At 46.6% G+C, this 27,158-nt stretch overlaps 1 protein-coding gene across 1 annotated transcript; it reads right to left on the minus strand.

Moving 5' to 3' along the window:
* Positions 1–2,037: 2,037 nt before the first annotated feature.
* LOC137157761 (potassium channel subfamily K member 16-like) lies at positions 2,038–17,713 on the minus strand. Its single transcript, XM_067555182.1, has 5 exons — positions 17,519–17,713; positions 12,120–12,240; positions 7,333–7,607; positions 5,978–6,146; positions 2,038–2,449 (listed from the first exon to the last, which is right to left on the minus strand). The coding sequence occupies exons 1-5, from the start codon at positions 17,711–17,713 to the stop codon at positions 2,124–2,126; spliced, it is 1,086 nt and encodes a 361-aa protein (XP_067411283.1). The 3' UTR covers positions 2,038–2,123.
* Positions 17,714–27,158: the final 9,445 nt, after the last annotated feature.

Genomic DNA, 27,158 nt, shown 5'->3' on the forward strand with positions numbered 1-27,158 from the left:
ATGTGGAGGGAAAAAACTCTAATGGGGATGGATGGATGGATGGATAGATAGATCCCTAGTATATATACTCTGTCTAAGGTACCTTTTTGTGCCCTCCAAGGTTCTGAGGATAATTCATAGGACAGACTTCCCATTACAAATGCAAAATGTTTTTTAAAAACTTCAGTCACATTTGGGGGCAAAATAGGGATTTCATTTATTGGGGATGGGCTAGGTGGGAGAGACAAACTCCGTTTGTGGCCTAGTCTACCCACAGTTTTTGAACCAGTATAACTACTTAGGTTGGGGGTGCCGAGGGTTTTTTTTTTTTTTTTTTTTTTTGTTTAAACTGAAGTAATCATACTGAACAATCCCTAGTGTGGACACAATACTGGTGTAAAGGTACCTTATACAGGTATAAATTATAACATAACATTATTATATATATTATAACATTATCGTTATACTGATCTAAAGGACCTTTATACCCATGCAACTGCATCCACACTGGGTGGGTTGTTCCGCTTTAACTTGACTGGTATTGTTAAAGGGGTACAACTGGTGTGTGTAAACAAGGCCATTCTTAGGGTACCTCTACACTACAGAGACTATGCTGGCATAGTTATGTTGCCGTAGTCATGCTGACATAACCCCATAGTGCGGACACAGCTTACAACAACAGAAGGGGGTTTTCAGTCACTGTAGGAATGCCACCTCCTCCAAGCGATGGAAGCTAGGTGGATGGAAGCATTTTTCCATTACATGGCTGTGTCTACACCGGGGGTTAGGTCAGTCAGAGGTGTGGGGGTTTTATGGTTTGTTTTGTACCCACCTGACCAATGGAGCTATGTTGACCTAATTTTTAAACATAGACCAGGCCTTACTGAAGACAAAAACCCAGTTCAAGGCTCCCAAAAGCTTGAAGTCCCTGCCTATCCCCTGCACCCCGTGGATGTGTTGCTTAAATGACCAAAAACCACCCAAAGTTTTCCTTCTGTTGAAGAGTGCTTCAAACCCATGAAGTTAAACAAGTTGTTAAATTCCCTGAAACTTGCTCTCCTGTTCCCTGGGCTTTGGCTGTGTTTGTGTGATTTTGAGAGGTTTTTTTTTTCCCTTGTTTTAATCCAGAGTCACACTGATTCTACAGAGTGGGCCAAACTCTGCTGTCAACGAAGGGCTGTGGGCTTAGCTGTGCATGATGAACTCCGCAGTCCCCTCCAATCCCAGTGGAACTCCCATGAGGCCATGGAGGTATTTGCACAAAGAACAAGGGTAAAAAGAGTCTTTGCAGAGTAAGTAAACTCTCAATATTTCACTCTCTCATTCAGCATCACTTCTAGTTCTAATACCTCTGCCATTTCTGCCCTTTATTTCTCTTTCCTCCCCATCTTCATTTTTCTCTCTTCCCTGTCCGCCTCACTCCTCCCTGTGCTTTTTCTTCCTTTCAGCTATTCCCACCCATCCACCTTCCAGAAGCTTGACTCCTAACCCTTCCCCTTTTCATCTGCAAAAATACACAGCAATTAAATGGTTAATGTTGACATACCTGTCATCATTAGGCTTTAGGGTAAAAAAAAAAATGACATTCATAGATTATAAAGCCAAAAGAAACCTTGTGATCATCTGGTCTGACCTGTACAACACAGGCAGTAGGACTTCCCTGAATTAGTTACTATTTGAACTAGAGCATATTTTTTAGGGAAAAAAATTCCAATCTTGAATTAAAATTGCCAGTGATGGAGAATCTACCACAAACCTTGACAAGAGTGATTGGTTGACTTAACATAGGTTGATTTACGTTTCCATTGTAGATAATCCCATCGACAGAATTTTGCAAACAACAAAGGGGGAAGGAAAAAAGCAACCACTGCTGCATCACTCTTTTACCTTTGGGAATCCATGCAAATATCAGCATGTAAATCATGTTATCATGATTACAGATAAAACCGCTGGCAGAGCAATTTTATCATCACTGTTACCCCCTGGTTTGTATCACTTTTGAGCTAAAGTGTAGGAGTCACATCTCGGTGTGGGAGAAATGATATTTCCACAGGACTTTCTACTTTCAGTGTAGTTCTTACAATACTGGACCAGTATAATCTTCAATAAACAATTCTGACCCAATGGGCTGTTACAATATTTTGCTATAAGGAAAAAATAGTTTTCCCTTGTTTTGCATCTCCAAGATCTGCTGCTAGCGACACTGTCTTCTGTGCATCTCCTCCAGAACCCAGAGATGATGGTTCTTCTGCAGAAACAAATCTAGCAGGCCAATATTTTTTTTGCTTTTCCTCATTGTCTTTACCTGCCTTTCCCATTTTATGAAGATGTTGGGCAAGTTTTTTTTCAGGGTCTTCCAGTACTGTTGTCAATAAATTAAACAGAAGAGCAATCCAGGCCAGGCCAAAGATAATCCAAATGGCCACCAAAGTTCGGTAGTAAGAAGGATAATTCCTGTCAGGCTGTTTACCTAAATACAAGGAGAAAAAGCAGAGAAGAATCAACTAAGACATTTAATTCAGTTTGCCTTGGCTGAGCAAAAGTCACTAAAATGTCATGTGTTGCTTCATCTTTCCAAAAGGAATGCAGCTATGCTACTGGAGAAATGCTTTATTAGATTGGGGCATGGGGGCTAACACAAGCAAGCCCAATAATCTTTGGTGATATACTACTACGTAACATTATATTAGTATTTTAATAGCAAACACAAGAGCAGAGTGCAAGGGAGAAGTGTAGCTGAAATATACGATGGCTATCAATTTATACCATCTCCATACACTTACCTAGGAAAGTAAGATCATGACCTAATAAATAGCTGTCTCAAATAGCAGACATCCTAGGATGTACAGGAGAAACCTACAATTCATACATTACTTCCTGCAGGCTGCAGGGCCTGCTCCATGAAAAAGGAGAGAAATGTGATGAAAGCAACCGATGAAACCTCTCTTCCACATACTGAAGGCATAACTTTCCGCATTTGAAACCACTGGATTGATGTGTATTTCATGCAGTCCAAACCTTTTAACATCACTGGGAGCTCTCCACCTGCTGTTCTGCACAGGTCATTTAGTTTGGTTACTCAGACGTAAGCAATCCTCCAACGAGTGAAGCTTTGTTCCCACTCTATTTAGCCACATGTAATCTTAATAGTACAATACAGCCAAGCCGGCTCACTGAAATGTAAACTTCTGCTTGGCTAATGCATAAGGTCGAAACATCAGCATGGAATCCTCAGAATAACAGGTCTCGACTCTGTAAGAGTAACTGCACTGTGTGCAGTTTACGGTGCGTGAATGCAAAAACTGTGCAGGCAGCCAAAGACTGACCTGCCTTGGCACGCAAAACTCAGCTGGTTTGTTACATTTTTTTGTAGCAAAATTAAAGGGGGTAGATTTGGGGTGGGATTGGGTATCCAGCTATCTTTTCTCTCGGACAAATGTGGCCCTGCAGACGTTTTCAAAGAAAGCTGGAGAAACACATGCAAAAGTCTGCCTTTCTGTTCTTGTCCCGTGTCCTAAGTAGCTCTTCAGTTACGACCCTGATGTCTGCCTGAAAACGTTGTTTAGAAGGGAAGTATTGCTCTGAGGATTGGGATTTACACTGACGATCATTTTCCATGGATCATACCACATGTGTGGAATGGAGGGTGTAAAAGTAGCCCCTGGAGTGGAGGCCTGCCCGGGTGTGGAGGACCCGTAGCCATTATAAAACTGGGGTAGGGCAGGATGAAGGGAACCTAGTCACTGTTCTGCATCAGCTGCCAACCATAGAACTCTGGGGGGGTTTCTTGTGCCCCAGCACACTGGGTTTTTGTAGATGGGCCACGAATTGGCCAGGATCCATGTGGCCACAGATCCAATGGCCACTTCCTTTGCTTTCTGGGTGGAGAAGTTGGCATAGGAGCTGCAAGAGTGGCTGTGAGATTGGAAAGACCCTTTCCTGGCTAGCTTCTGTGGAACTCCTGGGACAAGTTACTCCTGCTGTGAGCTGGGGACAGGATCTGGGCTGTAGATTGTATTAACAAAACAAATCGGAGCCACCGCTCCAGGAGAGGTGTCTAGCCCTAGAGGTGTGAAATCCCCCCTAAGCAGCGAGCCGGCATAAGACCTATGCACGCCTGAATTGCTCGATATACGGCTTAGATGGTGCATTGTCCTAATTGTGACCCCTTGCCTAGGGGGAATTTTATCTTGGAAGTATCACCTAAATACAGATTTAAAAGGAACAAATATGGTCCAAACCCATTACTATCTACTAGGCAATTTGTGTGTGGGTTATCTCCCATCACACAAAAGGCATCTTGCTGATGTGATACAACAGCTGCAAAATCCTTTTTACTCAGTAAGATTGCTGCATGCAAATGAGCTCAAGCAAATTATTTTCCAATTGGCTATTTCACATCTGGCCATGTACAGTCATGCAAATCCATTCCTTATCTGGAAATAATGCCAAGCACACTGTAATCAGGACAGCCCTGTTCTTGTTTCACTGGGAATGAGCACCATCATATGAAGAAGGTATGAGATACTAGACTAACCACAGTTTTGCTACTGTTGTATACCACCAATGTGAATATGTACTATAGGGAAAATATTTCAACAGCAGCCTGCTAGACCAGCCTATGATGGTGAAAATCCAGGGCCATGAATTCAGCACAAATATTGTTCTTTAACTGTGTTTACAAAGTAGCATGTCAACAGGGGAGGAAAATGCTGTCCAGATGTTGTTCTTCAGGCTGTAATTTCAATTATTTTGAAGTGTCTTCCAGTAATGTTGTCAATAAATTAAACAGAACAGCAATCCAAGCCAGGCCAAAGCAAAGATCAGTAATAGGAAGCTGGATTGTCAGCCCCAAAGACAGGTGTTTCTTATTTACTCACAAAAGAGAGAGGCAATGTCAGTGCAGCTTCCCCACACCATTCTGCCACCATACCTCAGCCCTGGCTTGGAGGAGTTCTCAGAATGGGTGAGAAGGAGGGCCAGTCAGTCTCCAAGCCCTTCAGTTTTTGGCCAATCGGCTGAATTTAAGCATGCCAGCAGAGGTCGTCTTCTTGTGCTGTGAATGGCCTGCCCACTGAGAACTGGAGTGAGGCCTCCAAACTCATTGCACTTAAGACGTTGATCTTCTAGTACCAATGCAAATGCTGTTTCCTTGTCATTTCTGTGCGGAGAGGCAGTTCTGGTGGCCAAGGTGTCACCATGACATGCAGTGTGGAGGAATCTGTTAACTTTGACAAAATCCAAATATTGGATCATTTCTGCTGATGGTGGTTTGAACTCTGGAGTTCACTTGGGGGTCTCCATAGGGGTCCATTCCAAAAGCAAATGGAGAGAGAATATTTGGGTGAGAACTACCTGAAGGTGTTTGCAGAATGACTTTGCACAGCTAGACTGTGTTTTTTAGGGTTTAATGTCAGGAGAACTTTTGAACTCCCGCATTTGTGAAGTCCAGGAGAGTCTAATGGTGCAGAGGGGATTACAGGAGTTAATTTCTATGGTGAGTCATGTTGGTGGAGGAATAGGTCTCCTCCCCCAGAATAAGTTGTCCATTGCTCACTCGTCATCAAAGACTGAAGCTGTGAAGGACATGGCTTTAAAATTAAGTGTTCTAAAACAAGCCCCCATTATTTCTTCACTGTATGTTCTAAAACACAAGATATGCACATAAGATTTTGTAGGCGTGACACGTCTGATACTCCTCTCTTGCTTCCCAACTTTCCAGACTCCCTGCCCCCCAAACCACTGCCTCTTTTTGTTCTATGTATAAATCACCATGTTTCATAGTGTGTAGGCATTTGGACACTCTGAACTGCTCTGGGCTGCCCCCCAGTGAACTTCCCATTCTCCTAGAATTACAAAAGCTAGCGATGGGAAAGACCAGTGAATGCAGCATTGCTTCCCAATGCACGTTCACCTGTGGTTTGTCCCACCTCATTGTAGTCACTACAGTAGTAATTCTGGTGCTTTTTATTTCAGAGAGAAGTAGTATTATCCTTACCTATTACGTAATCTCCAAAGCCAATGGTGCTCAGGGTGATAAATGCAAAATAAACTCCTTCACTGTAGGACCAGCCCTCCACTACCTTGAAGACAAGTGACGGCAAACACAGGAACACTAGAATTCCCATCACCAGGAAGAAGAGAAGAGTCAGAAACTTGATCTTCTTCTGCAAAATAAACCAACACAAATTACAACCCACTGGGACACGTGAGCAAACCCTACGCAATGTGACTATTCTGGACGAGTAGCTGGATAGGAACTCCTCCCAGGCCTGCAGGAGTTAAAGGTTCTGACACTGTCAGACAAAAGGACTACATCTCCCATGATGCACCATGGCCTCACTCCTGGTGAGGAGAAGCCACATATTATGGCACGTATTAGGGCTGTGTAGCACTGGCTTTGCATTGCACAAAGGGGAGCATAGGCGCAGCATCCCAATGCCGAGGGAGCTTCTGGTGGGAGTGAGCCAATGCAGCAGCTCCTGCATCATCCCCTCTCCTTGCAGCCAAGGATGGGGGTGGGGCCCGGCTGAGACAAGGATTCAGGACACGCTCAGATTTCTCTTATTTTTCTAGGTACGAAATTTACAAGTAGAAATTGGGTTCAAACAAATGAAACTGGACAACCATGGTAGCCACCCTGGAGAGGGCTAGTTGCACACACCCTTGTGTACACCGCAGCTGGGATTGACCCTCCCAGCCCAGGCATGTGGTAGTGGAGCTTGTGCTAGCATGCTAAAATAGCTGCGTGGCCATTGCCAGCCAGCGGAGCTCAGAGTCAGGGGGTAGGGTGGGCGTGAGCACGGGCGGCTAGCCTGAGCCTCCATTACTGCCGCAACATCCACGCAGCTATTTTTAGCATGAGCCCTGCTAGCACGAGTTTGTCTATCTGGGGGGGAAAGCTCGCTCCCAGCTGCAATGCAGACATACCCTGTGTGGGCACGAACAGCCTTGAGAGCCCTTGCCTCCAATGCCAAGAGACACAGCCCCGTCTTTCAACACATTGAATTAAATGGCCATCTTCTGGTGGGCTGCTTGTTCTTTGTCTCTTACCCTATGGAGCATTCTAGAGTGAGCGGGAGGCTGGCTCACTATGTTGAATGGGGGCAGCAGGCAGGTTAGGCCATTAAGATACATGAGGAGAGGGGCAGGGTGGCTTGTATCTTGGAACTAAGAAGCCATGCACCTTGCATCACCCCAGATATTTTACTAAAATTTCTCTTATGTGTGTAGGTCTGGAAGACATTTCGCTTGTATGTCTATTTCCCTCCAAGCCCCTACCCTTGTCTCATCTCTTTAGTATGGAGTATAAAATCTTCAGCGCAGGAACTCTCTCTTCATATGCATTTGTACAGCACCTAGCACAGTTTGGGTGCATAAGTAACATATAAAGTAACTGGAATATATCTGGAAGGAAACCCAGTAGCCAAAATATAAACGTGAATGAGTGAAATTGATTACCTTTTTCATTCCCTTCTCGTACAAGCATTTCCCAAGCCTTTCACACAGCAGAGAGAGCATCTTACCGACCTGGTGCAGGAAAACAATATTCAAAGGGATTCCAAATGAAGCAAAAAAGACACAGAAGATCTGGCCAGCGACTGTTTTAGGACACAGGGTGCCATAGCCTATTGAAAGACAAAAGGGAGATAGGGAGAGCCTTCTCTTCAGTGAGCCTTCCTCTTACAGCCTGGCCTTCTAATCAGCTTGCACTTGTATGCACATTCACACGTGTCCCAGGTCTTGCATTCATGCCAGCACAGCTTTAGCATGTCAAGAGAATTCCTCGTGCTCCGTAGCCGTATTCACACACTCTTTCCAATCAAAGCAGAAAGACTGATTAAATGACATGTTCTGCATATTTTTAGGGTTCAGAGAATGCTGTGCTTGATTCCAGTCTGGCCTTCATTTGAACTACATTAGACCCTGAAAGCAAATTTATAAAAACACACTATCCACTGCTGCAAAAATGCAAGTAGATACAACAGGGAAAGAAAGAAACCAGAAGTCGGGGGATCTGGAAGATGTCAAGGCTGGAGTTTGGGCTCTTTGCCACTCAAGAATCAGATAAGTCCCATTCTTGAATCTTTACTCACATCTGATTTCTTGTCCCACACTGCCCTAAATAGCCAACTGAAAGCTTCTGAATACATGTGTAAGCAAGGTCTGAGTGTCTGAGTAAAGGGGGACACTTTGTATCTGCATGAGTACAATTAAGTATTTAGCATAATTCACCTAGGTGCTGAGCATAATGGGAAATGGTTAGCAGGGCTGGTTTGGGTTACAAACCACTTCTGTGTTAACTGCTGGGGTAATGAAATGTGGTCCTTCAGTTGTATGAACAGATGGCAGCAAAACTGTGCTTAGTCTGTTATGATAGAATACTTCACCCCAAACTAAACAGAACTCCACAAGGGTGGCGGGCAGATGTTTCGGCATGAAAGAAGTCTCTTATGGGGATTGCACTGGCCCTGGCAAAGGGCTGCTCCTAGGCATGGAGTAACTCTCTCCTCCAATTGTTAAAGGGTAGAATTAATGATTCTTGTTGGAGTCTTTTGTTTCTTGAAAGCAGGGACGTTGGCTGCGTGTCAGCCGATGGTTCACCCATGAGCTGAAATCACTAAAGAGATGAAATCCATTAAGAGCTGAACCAGTAGAGGATCTGGGAAACCTTGCCTGACAACTAACAGAGCTGAGTGAGTGAGGTCAGCAGAGAGGCCGGCATGGTCGATACCAGCCCGGTCAGGTCAGCAGAGGGGCCGGGCATAGTTGGTGCTAGCCCAGTGCAGTCAGCGGGAGCCAGGCGCGGTCGGTGCCAGCGGTTGGGGGGAGACAGGCATGGTCGGTGCCAGCCAGGTGCGTCAGCGGGAACCGGGTGTGGTCGCTGCCAGCGGTTGGGGACTCCGCAAGGCCCGAAGGCGGTAGGAGACAGCAGCAGAGGGGGCCTAGACAAGCCTGTGTCGGACAGGAGCGGCATAGGGGGTGGAGCCACGCCCGAGAGGTGGACATTGCAACTATGATGGTCGGTACAGGGGAAAGAAGGAAGGGAGAGGCAAAGGACATGGGATGGGTTTTGCTCATTAAGTTCATGAATGCTGCTTGCACTGTTTCCCCAAACCAGTGCTGTGTTACCTCTCTTGCTATTAAAAGGTTTCTTTCTACACTCAGACTCTGTGCTTGTGGGAGGGGAAGTATTGCCCTTTGGGGCGCCCAGGGGCTAGTGTGTGATTTCCCAGGTGACTGGGTGGGGGCTCGAGCGAGTTTGGTGCTGTATCATTGACAGGGACCCCTAGACATAGAACCCGGCCCTTGCGGCTGCCGACTCGGTCTGGCAGAAGGGTTACACATGGATTAGGCCTCACTCATGGAAAAAGTCATCCAAATCCTATTCCTTCTCTTAATTTAGTGACTCTAAAATTTACAAGCCCATAACTTTTCTCGTTTTTAATGGCTCTGGGTGTCCAAACACTTCAACAGTTGTTCATAATATAGTATCACCTTATGACAAATAGTGCGGACACAATCAGTATAAGGATATGTTTGCACTAGAAACGCTTCAGCGGTGCAGGTGCAGCTATGCCTCTGAAGCACTGGGGTGTGGACACTTCCTATAACAACAGAAGGGATTCTTCCATCACTGTAGTAAATCCACCTCTCTGAGAGGCAGTAATTAGGTCGATGTAAGAATTCTTCAGTCGACCTAGCGGCTTCTACACCAGGGCTTAGGGTGGATTAACTATGTCTCTTGGGGGGTGAATTTTTCACACCCCTGAGCAACATAGCTAGGTCAACCTAAGATTTAGGTGTACACCAGGCCTTAAAGTGCTTTCAACAGCATAGTTTATTCTCCTACAGGAAGGGGAATAAACTATGCAGGTGAAAGGCACCATTGTATCAATATAAGTGCGTCCACCCTAGGCATATTACATCAGTTTAAAAAAAAGAGATGCCATACACCTTACTGACACAGTTATAAGTGTATAAAATTGGTGTGTGGACCAGGCCTTAAAGATAAAGGATTTATTTACACCAGGGTTGAATTTGTCATCAAGTGTTTTTAAAGCGGAGCAATACCTGAAAAAGGAGACAATAGCTGCATAACTCTAAGAATTTACTGTAGTGTGTCCCTGTCCCTTCCCCCATAGATATTCAGCCACCGTAAAGCGTGTTTTAATATAAGGATAGCGCCATGCTTTGTGCGTGCCCTTAGTGCTTCAGTGGCCCTGAAAAGTGGCATTATCCCAGCACAAGTCAATCTTCAGGTGTTGCTGAGTGTGATAACACAATGGTCCTATTTAGGGGAAAAAGAAAATAAGACAATGCCCTAGTTCATTGGGCTTTAGGCCATGGGAGCTTACACTATCTTCTGCCTTCATTATCAGAAGGTTGTTGCGTTCTCTGTGTGAATGCAATAGAGCTATTGGTCATCACCTTGCTGTTCTTTTGGCCTATCTCATCCAGCTCAAACACCTTCCTAGTTAAGCACTAACCAGGCCTCTCTGGATGTCTAGGATATCTTGGATCATGAGATGTTTTTACAAGGTTGATGGAGACCTCTAGGCCACACGCTATTTTGGACACACACAGTAGAACCTCAGAGTTACAAACATCAGAGTTATGAACTGACCAGTCAACCACACATCTCATTTGGAACTGGAAATGTGCAATCAGGCAGCAACAGAGACAAAAACAAAAGCAAAACAAAAAAGAAAATACAGGACAGTGCTGCGTGAAATGTAAACTACTAAAAAAAATTAAAGGGAAGTTTAAAAAAAAAGATTTGAGAAGGTAAGGAAACCGTTTCTGTTCTTGTTTCATTTAAATTAAGATGGTTGAAAGCAGCATTTTTTCTTCTGCATAGTAGAGTTTCAAAGCTGTATTAAGTCAATGTTCAGTTGTGAACTTTTGAAAGAACCACCATCATGTTCAGAGTTACGAATATTTCAGAGTTACGAACAACCTCCATTCCCAGGTGTTCGTAACTGTGACGTCCTACTGTATTTGGTTTTTGCCTCCAAGTCTGGCAGCCTCAATTTCCATTAATTTCAAGGACAGCACTGTACCTGAACTGGGATTGAAAAAGTGATGGTATTCACCTTATCCCACCCCCATCTGTTCTCCTGGCCGCAGTGAAAATTGTGGGTATGCTAGTCTAATATGTGTGCAATGTGTGTACTATTATAATGGCCTGCTACAGCCCAGCTGAGTTCAGTTGTTTCCTATCATTCTTTGTTGCCTTACAGCTGCCTTGGACGTGATTTACAGTTTGTTTGACCTAGGAATGAAAACCAGAGAAAGTTAAGTTCATCTTCCACCCACCACTGGCGGTTCAGCCAAGATTTTAACAGCTGATTCTATGGCTGGAAAGGAACAGACAGGGAGGGAACGGGAGGTTGAGATGTAAAAGGCCGTTGTTAAGTTACAAATTAAAATAATACTGTGAATTGTGCAGCTGTAAGGCCTCAAGGCCAAGTCAGTTGCTGCTTCTCATCCTTGCCCGTGAAAAGCAGTAATTCATAGATTCATACATTCCAAGGTCAAGAGCCCACGGATTCCAAGGCCATGGTCATCTAGTCTGATCTCCTCTGCAACAGTGGCTCTCAACCTTTCCAGACTACAGTACCCCTGACAGGAGTCTGATTGGTCTTACATACCCCCAAGTTTCACCTCACTTAAAAACTACTTGCTTACAAAATCAGACGTAAAAACACCAAAGTGTCACAGCACCCTGCTACTGAATAATGGCTTACTTTCTCATTTTGTCTAGATGAAATTTTAGTTCGTACTGACTTTGCTAATGCTTTTTATGTAGCCTGTTGTAAAACAAGACAAACATCTAGAGGAGTTGACGGAAGACCTCTGCGTATCCCTGGTTGAGAACCACCACTCTATAACACAGGCCATAGAACTTCCCCCAAAATAATTTGCTAGAGCAGATCTTTTAGAAAAAAAAATGCAGTCTTGATTTAAAAATTGTCAACAATGGAGAATCCACCACCACCTTTAGTAAATTGTTCCAGTGGTTAATTATGCTGGCTGTTAAAAATGTACACCTTTTTTCCAGTCCGAATCTGTCTCAAGCACAATCATTTAGGGCTATAATAACTATATTTGGCAGAGGGGAAAAGCACCAAACATACCTATCGTGGATACCACTGTGCCCACAAAGAAGAAGGAGTTACTCAAATCCCAGTTGCTGAGTTCAATCTGTGATTCATTTCCTACTGGATATACTCCTCTCTGAACAGCTTCAGTCAGGTTCTGCAAGCAAAAGCAAAGTTTGAGAACAGAGAAGTGTTCATTTCAATTTCCATTGTGATAACACACAGGAATCAGCCAGCCACAGCAGTGAGTATTTGGATGAGTATCCTCGATCGTATACATCAGTATGCAATGATATCGGCATTCTCTGCTGACAATGGCACTCCTGCCTCCAAGATGGCCACTAGCTCATCAGCAACCAATCAGCATTTCAGATACTGCCATGTGCTTACCTGATCATTTCCAGGTGAGCTGGAATGGGCTCTGTGAGAGATCACTTAGGTTTTTTAGAATTAAGTTTTCCTCCACTGACCTAGCACTGTAGTGTTTTATCCTAAATTATTTGCATCAGAAATGCAGAATCATGCAAAAGGCTTGTATATGCTAAAGCAATTCATCCTGCTGCGTTTTAACATTACTGCCTTGTTATTTTCCATCCCTTGATCTCTTTGGTTGGTTCTTCCTGCTTGTGTCCTGGTACGATTCTCCATGGCGCAATTGTAAGGAACACTCCTCAACACCTGAATCATTCCACTGCATTCTCTAGCTTTAATTTAGGGACTAAAAACCAAAGCAACCAAATCGATCCCTACTATCTATACATTTTCCCTCGGTATTGGAGTCTAACAGTTCAGTACTCATTAGGGACTATATTCAGTCTGCCAAAAGAAATGGAGCTAGCATTTAGCAGAACCACAGGGTGATGACAGTTATGGTTCAAGGCTCACCAGTACTTTGGAAACCTTGTTGACTTTTACAGTAGAAAAATAAAGGGAGGGAATTTATTACATGGGGGTTTCTCCTGCACTTAAGTTTTTTTCATGTGATTTCCCAGGTTTACAGTGTACTTATTATTTATAAATAACCTTCCTGTAAACATACTCCTTTAATTTTGTGAAGCTAAATTTGAACACTGTGACGCCTTTAAGTATACAGCTGGATTTTCGAACACCAGCCCTGATTCTTTAAAACAAAACACTGTGTAATGAGAGATCCTCACTTGGGGGGAAGGAGGGGGTCTGTAAAATATCCTGGGCCAATGCAAAACAACCCAAGGAGATGGAAACAACCCAGTGCAGGACCAGAAATAAAGGTGACTTTAGGCCACGTTTGTGCGTCCCTGATCAGGGCTCCCAGCTCGTGATCAGTTCAGCCCCTGGCAAAACTTAGAGCAGCCTCAAAACTGCTTTAAGTTATGCCTAGCTGCCACTGGCCTGAAAGGACAATTCCAGCAATCCAGGATTGCCAGAGCAAACTAATGCTCTGGCCTTGCTCTTCTCATCCTGCCACAATTCTATGCTAGGAAGTGCAGGGTTGTTATGCTGGGCCTATATCATTCAGGGATTCCCATTATACAAGGAGAATCTGAAGGGGAACGAATCCAGCTTTATGGCTGCTGTGCACCATCAGACTGGACTAAAGCCATTGCATCGTCAGGGAGCTTCAGGGCCACTCTGCTGAATTCTGCCCACTGTTATACTCACGCAGTCCCACTGAACTCAGTCATATGCAGACATGAGCACCAAATATGGTAATCGTATCTCTTGCTCAGTCAAAAATGCTTAGAAAGGAAAAAGTTCTCCTAGTCACAACAATAGTACACTTTATTCTTAGGGCACCCATACACGTAGAAAGCCAGTCACCTCTGCATTCACGCAAATCAGCCTACGCCACTTGTCACACCTATTCTAGCAATCCCCTACCCTACAAAGGAGCAAATTCATTCCTACTTTGACATAAGTGAACTTACATCAGGGATGCATTTGGCTCTGTATGATACCAATTTAGAAAAATGTTATTTTAAGGCAAAGGGCCAGACTCTGCTTTTTTACCCTGATATAAATCCAGATGAACACCGTTGACTTAGGTGGTACTTCTCCGGATGGCATAATTGCAATCGGAGACTGGCGGCACTTTCCCAAAATGTGTCTTATTGTCCCATGATTAATTGTTCTCCATGTCCACTGAAGGTTGGACAAGATGTAATGGGCTTAATCTGCAGCAAGAAAGTTTTAGGTTAGATATTAGGAAAAACTTTCTAACTATAACCCCATTATTAAGTACTGGAAGAGGCTGTGGAATACCTGTCACTGGAAGTTTTTTTAAGGCTAGATTGGACAAACACCTGTCAGGGATGGTCTAGATTTAGTTGGTCCTGCCGCAGCACAGAGGGCTGGACTAGATGACCTCTTGAGGTCCCTTCCAGCCCTCCATTTCTATGATTCTATGAATATCCCCCCCGTCCCCTACACACAGAGGGTATTTTGAAAGGTAAGTTTTCAGATGCCTTCAGTTTTTCTCAGTTCTAATTCTAAGAGATGTGCGTATTTTAACATACAGCTTTAAATAAAAGCTGCACCCAGCTGTGCCTGCCCTTAGCAACCTGAGGAAGCAGGGCTGGACAGCTTGCACTAAGACTGATTTGATACAGACCCAGCCTAGATAAATTGCAGTTATGAGACTGGCCAGAGGCTAGACCCAAGATGGAATAAATTGCACCAGAATGATCTCACACCATGGTTTCTCTCTGTGTATCGCAGGTGTCCCAGACTCAGGAATGGCAGAAATCACTCTGCAGTGCTGGTACAAAGATTTCTTTTCCTTCTCTTGAGTAAGTATTTTTCCCCCTACCCAGATAGAAAGTTAAAGGAACGAAGACATGAGTGAAGTGGCAGCTGGGTCAATGGTTTCTTTATTATAATGGCCCTTTTTTAGCCCTTAAACAGGCCAGTAAAAGCTCCCTTCAGCTTCCCATACAGTAACACAGCAGGACTCTTTTTAATCCTAACTGCCTCGTACAGTGTAACAGATCAGGTCTAAAATGCAGAGAGAGAGCCAATATCCACTCTGTTTGCTTTTCCATGACTAGAAATTCCTTTCTCTTTGCCAGGCTGATGGTGATATTTACTGATCACATTAGGGAAAGAGTAAACCACTGAGTGAAGTCATCTTTGTAGAGGGTTTTTGTTTTTTTTTAATTAAGTGGATGTTTTTTATTAAACATATGTTTAGAGTTTGCAATATTGTGGGTTGTTGTTTGCTTTTTTTTTAAATATCCATGATGCAAATAAAGGGAGACTCTATATTTCCATGCCGGGCCACCAGTTTTAGATTGGTGTAATGCTACTGAAATCAGTACTTGTACTGTCATAACACGGTTTATCGGTCGCTCTCCACCTTTCCAGACTACTGTACCCCTTTCAGGAGCTTGATTTATCTTGCGTATCCCCCAAGTTCCACCTTACTTAAAAGTACTTGCTTACAAAATCAGACATAAAAATACAAAAGTGTCACAACACACTAGTACTGAAAAATGACTCTCATTTCTGCCATATAATTATTAAATAAATCAATTGGAATATAAATATTGTACTTAACAGTATACAGAGCAGTATAAACAAGTCATTGTCCATATGAAATTTTAGTTTGTACTGACTTCACTAGTGTTTTTTATGTAGCCTGTTGTAAAATGAGGCAAATATCTAAATGAGCTGATGTACCTCTTGGAAGACCTCTACATATCCACAGGGATATGTGGACCCCTGCTTGAGAACCACTGGTGTATCTTAAGCATAAAAAAACACAGCATCTGATTCTCTGGTTGGTTACTCCAACTTTACACTAGACTATAGTAGCCTAAGCATTATTGGCCAATCTGACTGGAGTTCCCTAGCTGTGTGACCTGGACATGAGTGTATGGTAATAAGCACAGGATTTAAATTCACAGCATGAAGAAGGATAATAAGCTACATGATCTAAGTTAGGAATGAGGCTTTGCTTTAACATAAGCCCTTTTAACTCCAATGCTTTAAGGTGCTGAGGGTTGGCTTCAGTGGGAACAGAGGGTGCTCAGTCATACCAGTGGCCTCTCACTGCATGGCAGGATTGAGCCCTTAATGCCAACCTGCATGGAAACTCCAGGGCTAAATGCTGTTTCCATTTGCAATGAAGGACTCCGTAAGACTATTTATGGGTGCAGTTTGCTTGGAAAGAATCTATACATGACAACCATATGCAGCACATATCTAAATATGTACCATGTGTAATATGTGTGTGTGTTACGCATATATGTCTATGATATATAAAATACACATCTCGTCCCCAAACACTTGTCATTAGCCTTTGTAACTAAATACGGGTACCATGGTAGTCAATTATCTCTGAGGAATTCCCTCAGCCAACGAGCATGCAAAGACAAAAATCACTTTTCAGCAGGAGCACTGAAAGACAAGCACCTGCAGCAGGTGCTGCTAAAAGCCAGCAATGATGACTGTAAGGGGTAGCTTATAGTCAATAAACCCAGGAAATGCTAGGGGAGTCAGGACTGTGGTGGGCTGTTTGTTTGCTTGATAATAGCTTCCATTCTATATACCGTGCTCATGTCTTTACCACAAAGGTCGAATCCATGTAATACATGGTAGAAGGTTTTTGTTTAATTCAGCAGGCTCCTATGACAGTAGAACCTTGATTTTACAAACACCAATCACACAAACGACCCATTACAAGAATCATTTTTCCTGGTGGGGGGTGGAAGGGTAGGAAGAAAGGGAATCACATAACAAAAATGATGTTGCTGAGGAACAAGCTGACCTCCCTTCATATTCCTATGCCTTCAGTGCACTGGAAATCACTTTGCAATGGTTTCCAGGACAAGAAGAAATCTTTAGGGGTCACATTTTCTGGCTTTTCTTCCAAGGCCCAGAGGGCTAGAAACTTACTTTTTTATTTCAAATGAAAGCTGAGTCTCATGTAATCACATGACTCTGAGAGCTGAGGCTTTAAGAAAAGCGTCAGACAGCCCAGGACTCATGATAAAATGGTGAGAGTTGGCACTGAAAGACAAGTACATGGAGTGGTTCTGCGTGGTGCTTCTGTGAAAGGTTTTGGGGGGAGCAACAGCAGAATTTAGGGGTCCATGGTGGGGCTGTGAGCCCAGCTTTTTGTGCATGGCAGCATGCACGGCCGTCTGTGGGAGTTGGCCCACAGAAGAATGAAGTCAGGAGCCACTGCTATGCAAATGCCCCAGTCTTTCTGGGAATAGAAGCAGCCTCTGCTCTGGTCAGCTGCCCAGGGCCTGGTCTGTCTACTCAGACTGGACTTTGGGCTCAGGATTCACCCATCAGCGTTTAAATGAAATCATTGAAATGGAGGCACAAGAAAAGATGGAGCAATAGTCACCCGCATGCGGCACAGAAAACACGATGTGAGTGAAAACCAGGCTGGGTCGTGCGTGAAGGCTTCAGCAGCCACCATCCCACGCTGCAGCAGAAGCTCTTACCTTCACAAACTGCTCAACGTCGGCCACAGTGAGGTGGGGGAAGTTCTGTAGAAAAGCCTCCTTCATTTGGATGACTGCCAGTTTCTGGTCTTTCTCGGCATTCTTCTCCAGAGCCCGGAACACGATCGCACCCAAGAGAAGGTATGTGGAGTAGCTGACCACCAGCAAACCGGTCTGGACTTTACCACTGCACATGGTACGCTGCAGGCAAATATGAGGGAGGGTAGGGAATAGTGGCTATTTGCAAATAACTGTCTGATGTAAACTTCCTGTACATCAGAGCCAAGAAGTATGGTCCCAGCCCAGCAGCTGGGGTGTCCTTGGGGATCACACGCTAACACAGACAGCAAGCTGCGGAAACTATATATGGGAAAATAAAATCTCCAGCTCTCTTGGTGTAGTGCTGTTCTGCGCTCTGTGAAACTTTGCCGCTGAGTTCTCGGGAAAGTGGGTCAGAGCATGAGAAGCCACCTCCTTCTGCTGAAATGGTGCTGGGGAGGAAAGGGACCCGGCAAAAACAATCCCAGCAGCAGGAGATCAATGGAGGGGCACCTCGTGGTAATTGTCTTTGTGCCTGTTGAGACCACCAGCTTTCCACTTCACATGCTCTGGTGAGCTCAACATCGCAGCACAAGGCACAAGCCTGGAGCCAAAGGGCTGCTTGGAAGCCTAAATGTGGGATAGGAAGTAACAAACCGGCTGTCAGGAGAAGCGCCTCCCGACTGTCTGAAGTCCAGTAGAACTCAAACCCCCAGCCAGGCAGTCTCTTCATAATGGTCCCACCGCCACGGGCTCCCAGGAGGGAAAAGGAGGTCAGGCTTTCATCCCCGAAAGCCCAGCGTTCTGCCACGCCAGCTACCGGGGCTGTCCCTTTAACTGGGGGCAGTAACAGGCTGTTGTCGTCCATGGGCCAGCAGCTAGAGCAGGACATGACGCGCTTTGCCTGGGTGTTACATACCAGGGCTGCCCTTTGATCACCTGGTGCTCCTGGCCACCCCCCCGCTTGTTTCCTCGGAGAACCAGCCAGTGACAGAGTCTCCGCTCAGCCATTGGATGTCAGCTGAGTCGGGCCACCTCAGAAATGATGGCCACAAGCACAGTCCCCAGCGCTTCCCTAGCCACGCAGACCTGCCAGCGGCGGCTGATTACATCAGTGACCTCACAGAGGCCATGGGGCAGGTGAACTGCCCCCAACAAACAGCCTAGAGGGAAAGAGGCAGTAGCCCTCTCCCCAGAGCAGTGGGCTGCCTTGAACACCGCAGATGCCTCTGCTGCTCTAGGGGTCTTGTTCACATATAAGACCTTGAATTACGTCTGCCGGAACCCTTCTAATCTAGCTATTGCACAGCACCTTCGTTTGTGTCTTATCCCACGGAACAGTGGTCCCCAAACGTTTTCCATCACGGGCCCCCTCTTACCCAGTCCACGCCCCCATGGGGGCTGAGGCTGGGAGCAGGGCCGTGGCCAGGACTGGGAGCCAAGGCCGGAGCTGCAGGTGGGGCCACGGCCAGGGCCAGGAGCAGGGCCGAGGTCGGGGCCAGGAGCCAGGGGCCGTAGCCGGGAGCAGAGCCACAACCAGGAGCAGGGCCACAGTCGGGGCTGGAGCCAGGGCGGGGAGTGGGGCTGGGAGCCCAGGGCCGGAGCTGTGGCTAGGGCTGGAGTTGTGGCTGGGAGGTGGAGGCCGGGGCCGGAGTTATGGCTGGGGCTGGTGCTGGAACAGAGTGGGGAGGCGGAGCAGGGAGGCAAAGTGGGTCTGGGTGGCACTCCCTCCCTCCTAAAGACAGTGTCTTCTGTTAAAAACCTACCAGGGGATCCCCGCGCCACCTCACATCAATTCTGTTCTAGCTGGGTTCTTCTACCAACCTCTGCTGTACTACGCTGCCCAGAACACCAATCGTATTACGGCTTTGACTCAGCAACTTCAGCCCAGGCTTAGCTTTAAGCACGTGTCTGATCCTGATTCAGCAAAACCCTTAAGCTGGCGCTTGGCTTTAAAGATGTGCTAAAGTACCTTTGAACTCAGCACGTGCTTGAGTTCTTGTTGAATCAGAGTCAATGGACCCAATTCCAGACACTATGAAGACAAAATTCCCATTGATTTCAGTGCGAATCTCTCTCTCTCTCTCTCTCTCGGTAGATCATACCCACAGTATTGTAGCAGTCGTTTTTAAGGGTTTGGAAGTATACCCCGACAATTTGCTATAGGCCCATTATTTCTTAATGCATTTTAATCCCTTTATTTATTTGTTTCATTTGGTTTTTTTACACCATCAGAGGAGGAATGTTTCCTGAAGATGGTGTATTATTAGATGAAGGACAAAGTTAGTTGCTAATCCTGCGGCTACTCTTATTGCCCGACAAAGCAATATACACGTGGTACATAACTGATTCATAAGTAATGAGCTGGCAGGCAATGTGTCCAAAGCCAAATGTGGGATAATTTGCTTCTCCCAGGAGCGTGTCTGTAAAGACCGACAGCTGAGCGCTAGGGAGAGCTGGCTTATGCCTTTCTCCCCGGCTGCACGGCACATACTGAATTAGCTGAACCTTTCTATGGATCTGGCAGTGGGATCATTGCTTCATCTCCCCCAGCCTCTCTGTTGTAAAGCCAGGGTGGAATTGGTATTTCCCTGACCCTCACAGCCTTCTACATGGGCACCCACTCACCATTCCTCTCCCTGTATCCAAAGCGGTCACTGCTTCACCCCTTGTGTCTGATGGCAAGGCTACTGCCTCCTTACCTTAGCTGCCCCATGGCCTCTGTGAGGTCATTGATATAGTCACCCCCTGTATTTGGTGGGGCTGCTTAGCTGCCCCCCTAGGTCTCTGTGAGGTCATTGATATGCTCGTCCTCTGCTCACCTGCCCCATGGCCTCTTAAGTCACTGGTGCGATCAGCCTTGTGTCCTTTAGCATCTTATGGAACATATGCTTCGATTCCCTTGGAGAAATGCTAAGGGCCTGACTGGGTAACCTGGGCTCCCATTGGTGAGCCGGCACTTCAGGCAAGTAGCTTCCATTGACTTCAGAGGGACTGTTCGCATGAGTTAAGTGCTCCCCAACCTAAGTAAAGCACGTGGAATTGTGCCCAGGGGGTCAGATCTTGTTCCCGTCAAAGTCACCGGGAGTTCTGCTGAATTTGAGAACTTGCTGATTGGGAAGGGACAGTCCCTGATGACAGGCATTGTCCTTGGAAAGCAGGAACAGATATAAGACAGGAGAGAATTTGGCTAGGCTAACCCAATCCATGTGTCATGCCCCTCCCTAGATGTTTCAAGCCTTCGATTTACGACCTCGATCACTTAGTGTGTGCACAAACTCTTTGGCTGCTAGGCGGATGTTCTGTTTTAATCTTAAAATCATAAAAGAAAGTCAGCCGCTGCTGAAGGCTGTAAATATGCTGTTCCGCTCTGCTCTCCGAGGCCCAGCCTTTTCAGATAGTGAGTGAGAAAAGGCAAGAAGATGTAGAGACTCTGGGCTTGCTTCCAGTTAAGTGGGATAAACAAGAAGTGACAGGCAGCTACAGTCTGTCAAGTGCTGGCTGCCCTTTAACACAGATACCTGTAGCTGACTCTGGATCTCAAAGAAAAACAGGAAAACTGTGAATGGAGATGGTTTTCTTTGAAGGGCTTGCACAATTCCAAGGTTTTTGAAAGGTGATCTGTAATGGATTAGGGAAAACGTAGGGCTTGTTGGCCTTTTTTCATCTCTAGGATGTACAGAGACTGCCTGAGGTTTTGTTGTTAAGATTTTTTCCTCTGTGTTTTTGCCTTAGAACTATTATTATTATTGATTTGTATTGATGTGTTGCCTAGAGCCCTAGTCATAGATCAGGACCCCAATTAGAACCATAGAAGATTAGGGTTGGAAGGGAATCTCAGGGGACCATCTAGTCCAGCCCCCTGCTCAAAGCAAGACCAACCCCAACTAAATCATCCCAGCCAGGGCTTTGTCCAGCCGCACCTTCAAAACCATTGTGCTAGGCACCACACAAACACAGAACAGAAAGACAATCCCTGCACCCGCTGGGTTTACAAGCAAAGTGCAAGACAAGAGACAGCAGATGGAGGCAGACAGACTGACAGAGGACTAGAAAGAAACAATGAGACAATATTGTCAGCATGATCAGCAGTGGTCTCTGCGCATCGGCAGTCTAGTATCAGGGATGTCAAATTGAGTCTTCTGTGGTTTTTTTCCAGGGAGGTCTCAGCAATATTTGCCACGAGCAATAATACCTTAATTGAAGGTTCACGGGTGATAAATCACGAACAAAGACTTTCTTTATCCAAAATACTAATTAGGCCTTGGAGTTTAATAAGTGTAAAGCAAAAACCAAGGGCCAGATCTGAGGAGTAAAGAGGCCTAAAGTTTTCCATGCAGGTGGATGAGGAGTATGCAGAGATTAGGGTTCCCCATAATCCCTACCAGCAGTCTGGCCAGCACAACTGGACCAATGCACTGGCCAATGTACACAGCCCCAATTTCAGGGCTGGCCCAAGGGCAGTAGGGTGGGGACAAGATTGTGATTCTCTGAGTCATGAACATCTTTCCACTCTGCTCCATGCATGGGACCTAGCATAGCAAAGGCACAATTTAGCCAAAACTCTTTTAAATTGCCTAAGGCTACGGCTACACTGACAGCGGCAAAGTCACCGCCATCAGATCGATTTCTCTGGATCAACTGAGCGGTCAGGGAAGACCCACTCAGTCGATCCAGAAATCGACGTACTGAGACCACCTTCACAAGTGGCGTAGCGCTGCGTTGACGGGAACGTGGTCCCTGTCGGCGCAGTGCAGTGAAGACGGCGTGCAGAAGAGGAGCAGAGAAGTCGACGGGATTTACTCAAGTTTTTTGCGTAGCTTGCGTAACTCCCATCTACTGCCGCCGAATCCCAGAGGTAAATGTAGACAGAGTCTAAGAAAACCCTTCTCTCGTATACTCAGATTTTGCTCTTTGGGCTCTTGTGATGTCATCACTTCACTGGCTCGCCAGTCTTCACTGGGGCAAACGCTCAGCTGGCATATATTGTCATAGCTCCATTGCCTCTAACAGCAGTTTATGCCAGCTGAAGCCCTGCACCCTCCAGCCTAGACAGGCCTGACTTCTTATGTACAAAAACAAGCCGAAACTAAAAACTTTTAAAAAAAATCCAATCAGCCAACCTTTCAGTCTTCTTTAGCCACCACAGAGAAACAACAAAGGGAAGAAACCCCATTTTTCTTTTGCCTTGCTAGTCCCCTTTAAAACTCTTTGAGTGACCAACAGGTGCGGGTTTCTGATTTGCACCCAAATGCCATTCTTTTACACTCACAAAAATACCCACCAAGGGCCTGATTCCAGTGTGACATGTGCCAGCGAGCAAGCATTGCCAAGTAGCTGCAGTGGTAGCAGATGACAGAACTAGGAGCAATGGTCTCAAGTTGCACTGGGGGAGGTCTAGGTTGGATATTAGGAAAAAGTTTTTCACTAGGAGGGCGGTGAAGCATGGAAATGGGTTACCTAGAGAAGTGGTGGAATCTCCATCCTTAGACGTTTTCAAGGCCCGACTTGACAAACCTCTGGCTGGGATGACTTAATTGGGGTTGGTCCTGCTCTAATCTGCTAAAAATAGCAGTGTAGATGGGGAGGTGCAACTTAGACACGTAGCGAGCTACCCTCACCCTTCAGTACATGTCATTACTTTCCTGAGCCGTGTCTCACCATCTACACTGCTACTTATACTTGTGCTGGGAAGCTACCTACGTATGTACTCTATATGCTGCCGAAAGAAGCCTTAGAATAGACTGATAACTGAGAGATAATGGCGTGACAGAGACATGTCCAAGCATGCGTGTCCGACCATCTTCATTACATTTCACTGAAGGGGGTTGTGTGTGGTCTATGCTGAAAGCTAAGAACTAGCTGCTTGTCGTGGTTGTTGCAAGATGGCTGTAGGCAGAACCATTTTAAAGCTATGGAATACGTAAATCATTGGTTCCAAATCTGTTAGAAGTGAAATATGTCACCTGAAGCGGGTGGGTCTCAGAACTGACTCAGTCAGTCCTGAGAACAATGGACATCCATTGCCCCGGTGAAGCCCTGTGTTTACAGTCTGGGGCAGATGCAGACCAAAGAATCCCAAGAAGAATCTTTGAATCGGGGTCTCCCTGGGCTCAGACCAGACTGGACAAGCACTGAGAGGTCTGACCACTGGTGAGAGAAATACTGTATTGAACATAGAAGATAGTTGTTAATACATATAGGCTATAGATTGCATGTTACTCTTTTATTTTACCTGTAACCTTCTGTTTCCAAAGTCTTACTTTTCTTTGAATCTCTCTCTCAAGTTCTGTTAAATAAATTTCATTTTGGTTTTACGACAGACATATCTAAGTGCCTTGTGCTGAGAAGAGTGTTGCACTGAGGTGAAACCAGTAAACTGGGGTGCTGTTTCCATGGAGGCGGCAGATTGGTGAACATTGGGGGTGTCCAGGCGATCAGGGCCTGGACCCTCACGTGTAAGAAGGAGGGATGTGCTAATTGCTAGCCTGCAGAGGGAAAGAGCGGGGCTCGTGAAGCTGGAACACTGGTGCTGCCGGTCTCCCCCCAAGACCTCATCCCCCGGATTCCACGAGGACTCAGTTCAACTCCAGTCTCATCACTCAGGTTCCTTTGTGTGGCATACAGCAAAGCGACTGTGATAGGCTACACACACCACACGCTGGGCCAGTCCTGGGCCCAGCTAGCCCTGCCCCTCCAGCCATAGGTGCTGACTTGTGGTTTTGCCGGTGGGGGCCCCTGCCCAGCTTCTGCTGGGGCCAGTGGTCAGGTCTGGATTCCCGCCCGTGTAGCTTCCCCACAGGGCTTTTCCCCCAACCGCCCAGCTTCTGTCGGGGGTCAGGGGGTTGGGTCCAGCTTCCCCCATCCCCCTGCAGCTTCCCCAGGCAGTGGCAACCGGTGGGGCTTCCCCCGCTCCCACCTCCTGGTTTCTGCTGAGGATCTCTGGGGCAAGGGCTTAGTTCCCCCCACCCATCCCTGGCCATCTGCTGCTGGGGGTGCCAGTTGGTGCCCAATTTTCCAGTGGCCCCACATTGGCCACTACTGCGCACTCACCCTAGCCTAGTAGTCGGGTTCCCTCTGCTGGAACTTACCTGCTGCCTGGAGCCTGGCTGGGAGCCTGGGAGGGGGCCGGCAGGGGAGCTGCAGGCTGCAGCCACACGCCGTCTGCCCGCAAGACACATTCAAGCAGGTATGAGGGGAGGCGGTTGGAGAGAGGCGCAGGGTGGCCCAGTGTGTGTCCCCAGGTGAGCAGCAGCAGGGGCTGGCTGACCCTGTGTGCTGAGGAGCTGATAACCTAAGACAACCACACCTAACCCTGTCCCTAAGCCTTTTTTTTCCCCCTGTTACACAGTGCCGAGAGAGGCGGGACATGACTGGGCCCCCCCTCAGTGTGCTTGGCTGGAGCAGCTGTGCTGTGACGGAGCAGGAAGGCGCCCATAAAACATATTAAGCCAATTAACAGTTAATGGGTGCAAACATCATTAACATTTGGCAGGTGGGGGCGTGCCAAACAGCGTCTGCAGCTGCCTGTGTGAAAGAGCTGCTGGCTGCCGGCCAACAACTACCATCTGGACCCGGGCAGATGGTCACCCGGCGGGTGCGGAGTACCCACTATTTTTTTTTCCATGGGTGCCTCAGCCCCTCAGCACCCTTGGAGTTGGCGCCTATGCCTCCAGCCCTGCAGAGCATGCTCCAGCTGGAGAAGGGGTTGAAAACGGAGCAAGCCAGCTCGGAATGGAGAGGCTGGGGAGGAGGACAGACCTACCCTGAAGGCTCCTGACAAGGATGCCAGAGGAGGGTCCCTGAAGGAAAACAACCATATGCTGAGCCCGGTTGGGGCTGACGGTTTGGTTGCCTTTTCACCTTATCTTGGACGGGAAGCTGGAAGAGGAAAGCAGTGGAAGGAAGTGATCCAGGGAGGGTAATGCACAAGGCACCTTCGGGAGACAGACTCTGTTGACCCTCTTAGGGCCCTGAGTCAGAGCCTGGTGGAGCGGGTAGTCCTGGGTTCCCCTGCCGCTGCCCCCGCTACAGGAGGGACCCAAACCACCTGCCCACCTCACTGCACTTCTCATGAAAGGAGGACCAGGACCACAAGGCCTACTCACTGGGAGGGAGCAGTAGGTGCACTAACTACTAGGCTACCTAACCCACCAAGAACTTGATTACAGCCACGCTGAGTTGACAGACTCGAGCACAGGGGGTCAGTATAGGGTATACCATACAGCTAAAGTTACACAGCCACCTCTGCCTTTATATACATTTACACGTTCCACTGCATTTACTATACATTGCGTTGGCCGTTTTGTGATTGGCTTGGTCACTTTGTAGGAACCAATCCCTGTGTAGCATGCGCTGTCCATGCACGACTTACTCTTTATCTCATCTCATGTTCCGGGCTTATCTTCTCCATTCTTAGCTTGTCCATTGTAAATGGTCCCCTGGATGTTTCCCTTTATTTTAGCTAGTCCAGACTTCTGTTTTCAGCCCCCTAATCCATTTTCCTCCCTAAGTCTGTCTTCCCAGAAATAAGACCTTACCCCATGTCCACTTATATCAAGCCAGGCCTGCCCCGGTAGTTGGGGAGACTTTCCTTGGTGGGCACGGCCAAGACTCCTTCCTGCTGTGATCAGGTGGGTGCAATTGACCTTGGACACCTCCGTTAAAAGTGTCACCGATGGGTACGTACAATGGTGCATTTCTGGGAATTCTGTCCGTGTGCGCTCACAGGTAGTTATGGTTGCAGTGCCTATTCTATATACAGCTAACCACTGCTTAGCACAAAGGGGCCTGTTTTGCACATGTTGATACCTGGATGGACCCCAGAGGGTGCCCAGCTGGACCTCAGGCTGTTAAATGTTGTGTTTTAATGATGGTGCATGCACACGTGTGTGCGCGAGTGAGGGTTTCGGCCGGGCTTTTCGAAGGCGTTTGGGTGCTGAACTGCAAATCCCAGCTCTTTGCAAATCCCAGCCTCAGTGCTCTGGCCAAGCCCTTGGGTTCAAACACTCCTGAGTCGGGTTTCACACATCCGGAGGGTGGCTTAACATCAGGAGATTAAAAAAAATAATAATTGTCGGTTCTTTCTGGTTATTGCCTGGTTTCTGAGCGTTCAGGGTGCACACGACGCACAGTGCCAAACTTTTCCCGGCAAACATGATGGCTAGAAATGTACGCGTTTCAAAAAGAAAGCTGAGCCTCTCCTCTCAGGACAGGCGCCTAGGGGCTATTCCTCCTGGAGGGCACACTCTCTTCCTGGAGTACATGGAGGCTTTGTGGGCTGATGGCCTTGCTGCCTGTCCTTTGGGATGATGAGTGCTCCTCGGGCTGGCTGGAAGAGGCAGTGAGAATGCAGGGGCTATGACTCGCTCATGGGAGGTCAGTTGCCATGTGGCTGGCTCTTGGATTTCAGTGGAAGGTGTCATATTGCAGCACTGGAGATTAAATCCATCCCATCCTGCCTCTCCAACATTCCTTGGTCCCTGACCTGCAAGGGCCAGGTTTAGGGGGAAGAGGGTGGCTTTCAAATTTTAACAAACAAATACATTGTTTTTCTTTGCTAGGCTGAAATGAAATGACAATTAGTTTGACAGACACTAAA

Source organism: Emydura macquarii, unplaced genomic scaffold, assembly GCF_026122565.2.
Source record: "Emydura macquarii macquarii isolate MOO-44397 ecotype Brisbane River unplaced genomic scaffold, CSIRO-AGI_Emac_v2 contig_1551, whole genome shotgun sequence".
NCBI classification, from domain to species: Eukaryota; Metazoa; Chordata; order Testudines; family Chelidae; genus Emydura; species Emydura macquarii.

What these genes read in the sequence shown, in the direction of transcription:
- LOC137157761 (XM_067555182.1), bottom strand. Translation starts at nt 17,713, where the DNA reads ATGTGCAGTGGTAAAGTCCAGACCGGTTTGCTGGTGGTCAGCTACTCC. An exon ending in ACGTTGAGCAGTTTGTGAAG is followed by an intron (nt 12,241 to 17,518) that starts GTAAGAGCTTCT and finishes TTTTGCTTGCAG; the next exon opens with AACCTGACTGAAGCTGTTCA. An exon ending in CACAGTGGTATCCACGATAG is followed by an intron (nt 7,608 to 12,119) that starts GTATGTTTGGTG and finishes GTCTTTCAATAG; the next exon opens with GCTATGGCACCCTGTGTCCT.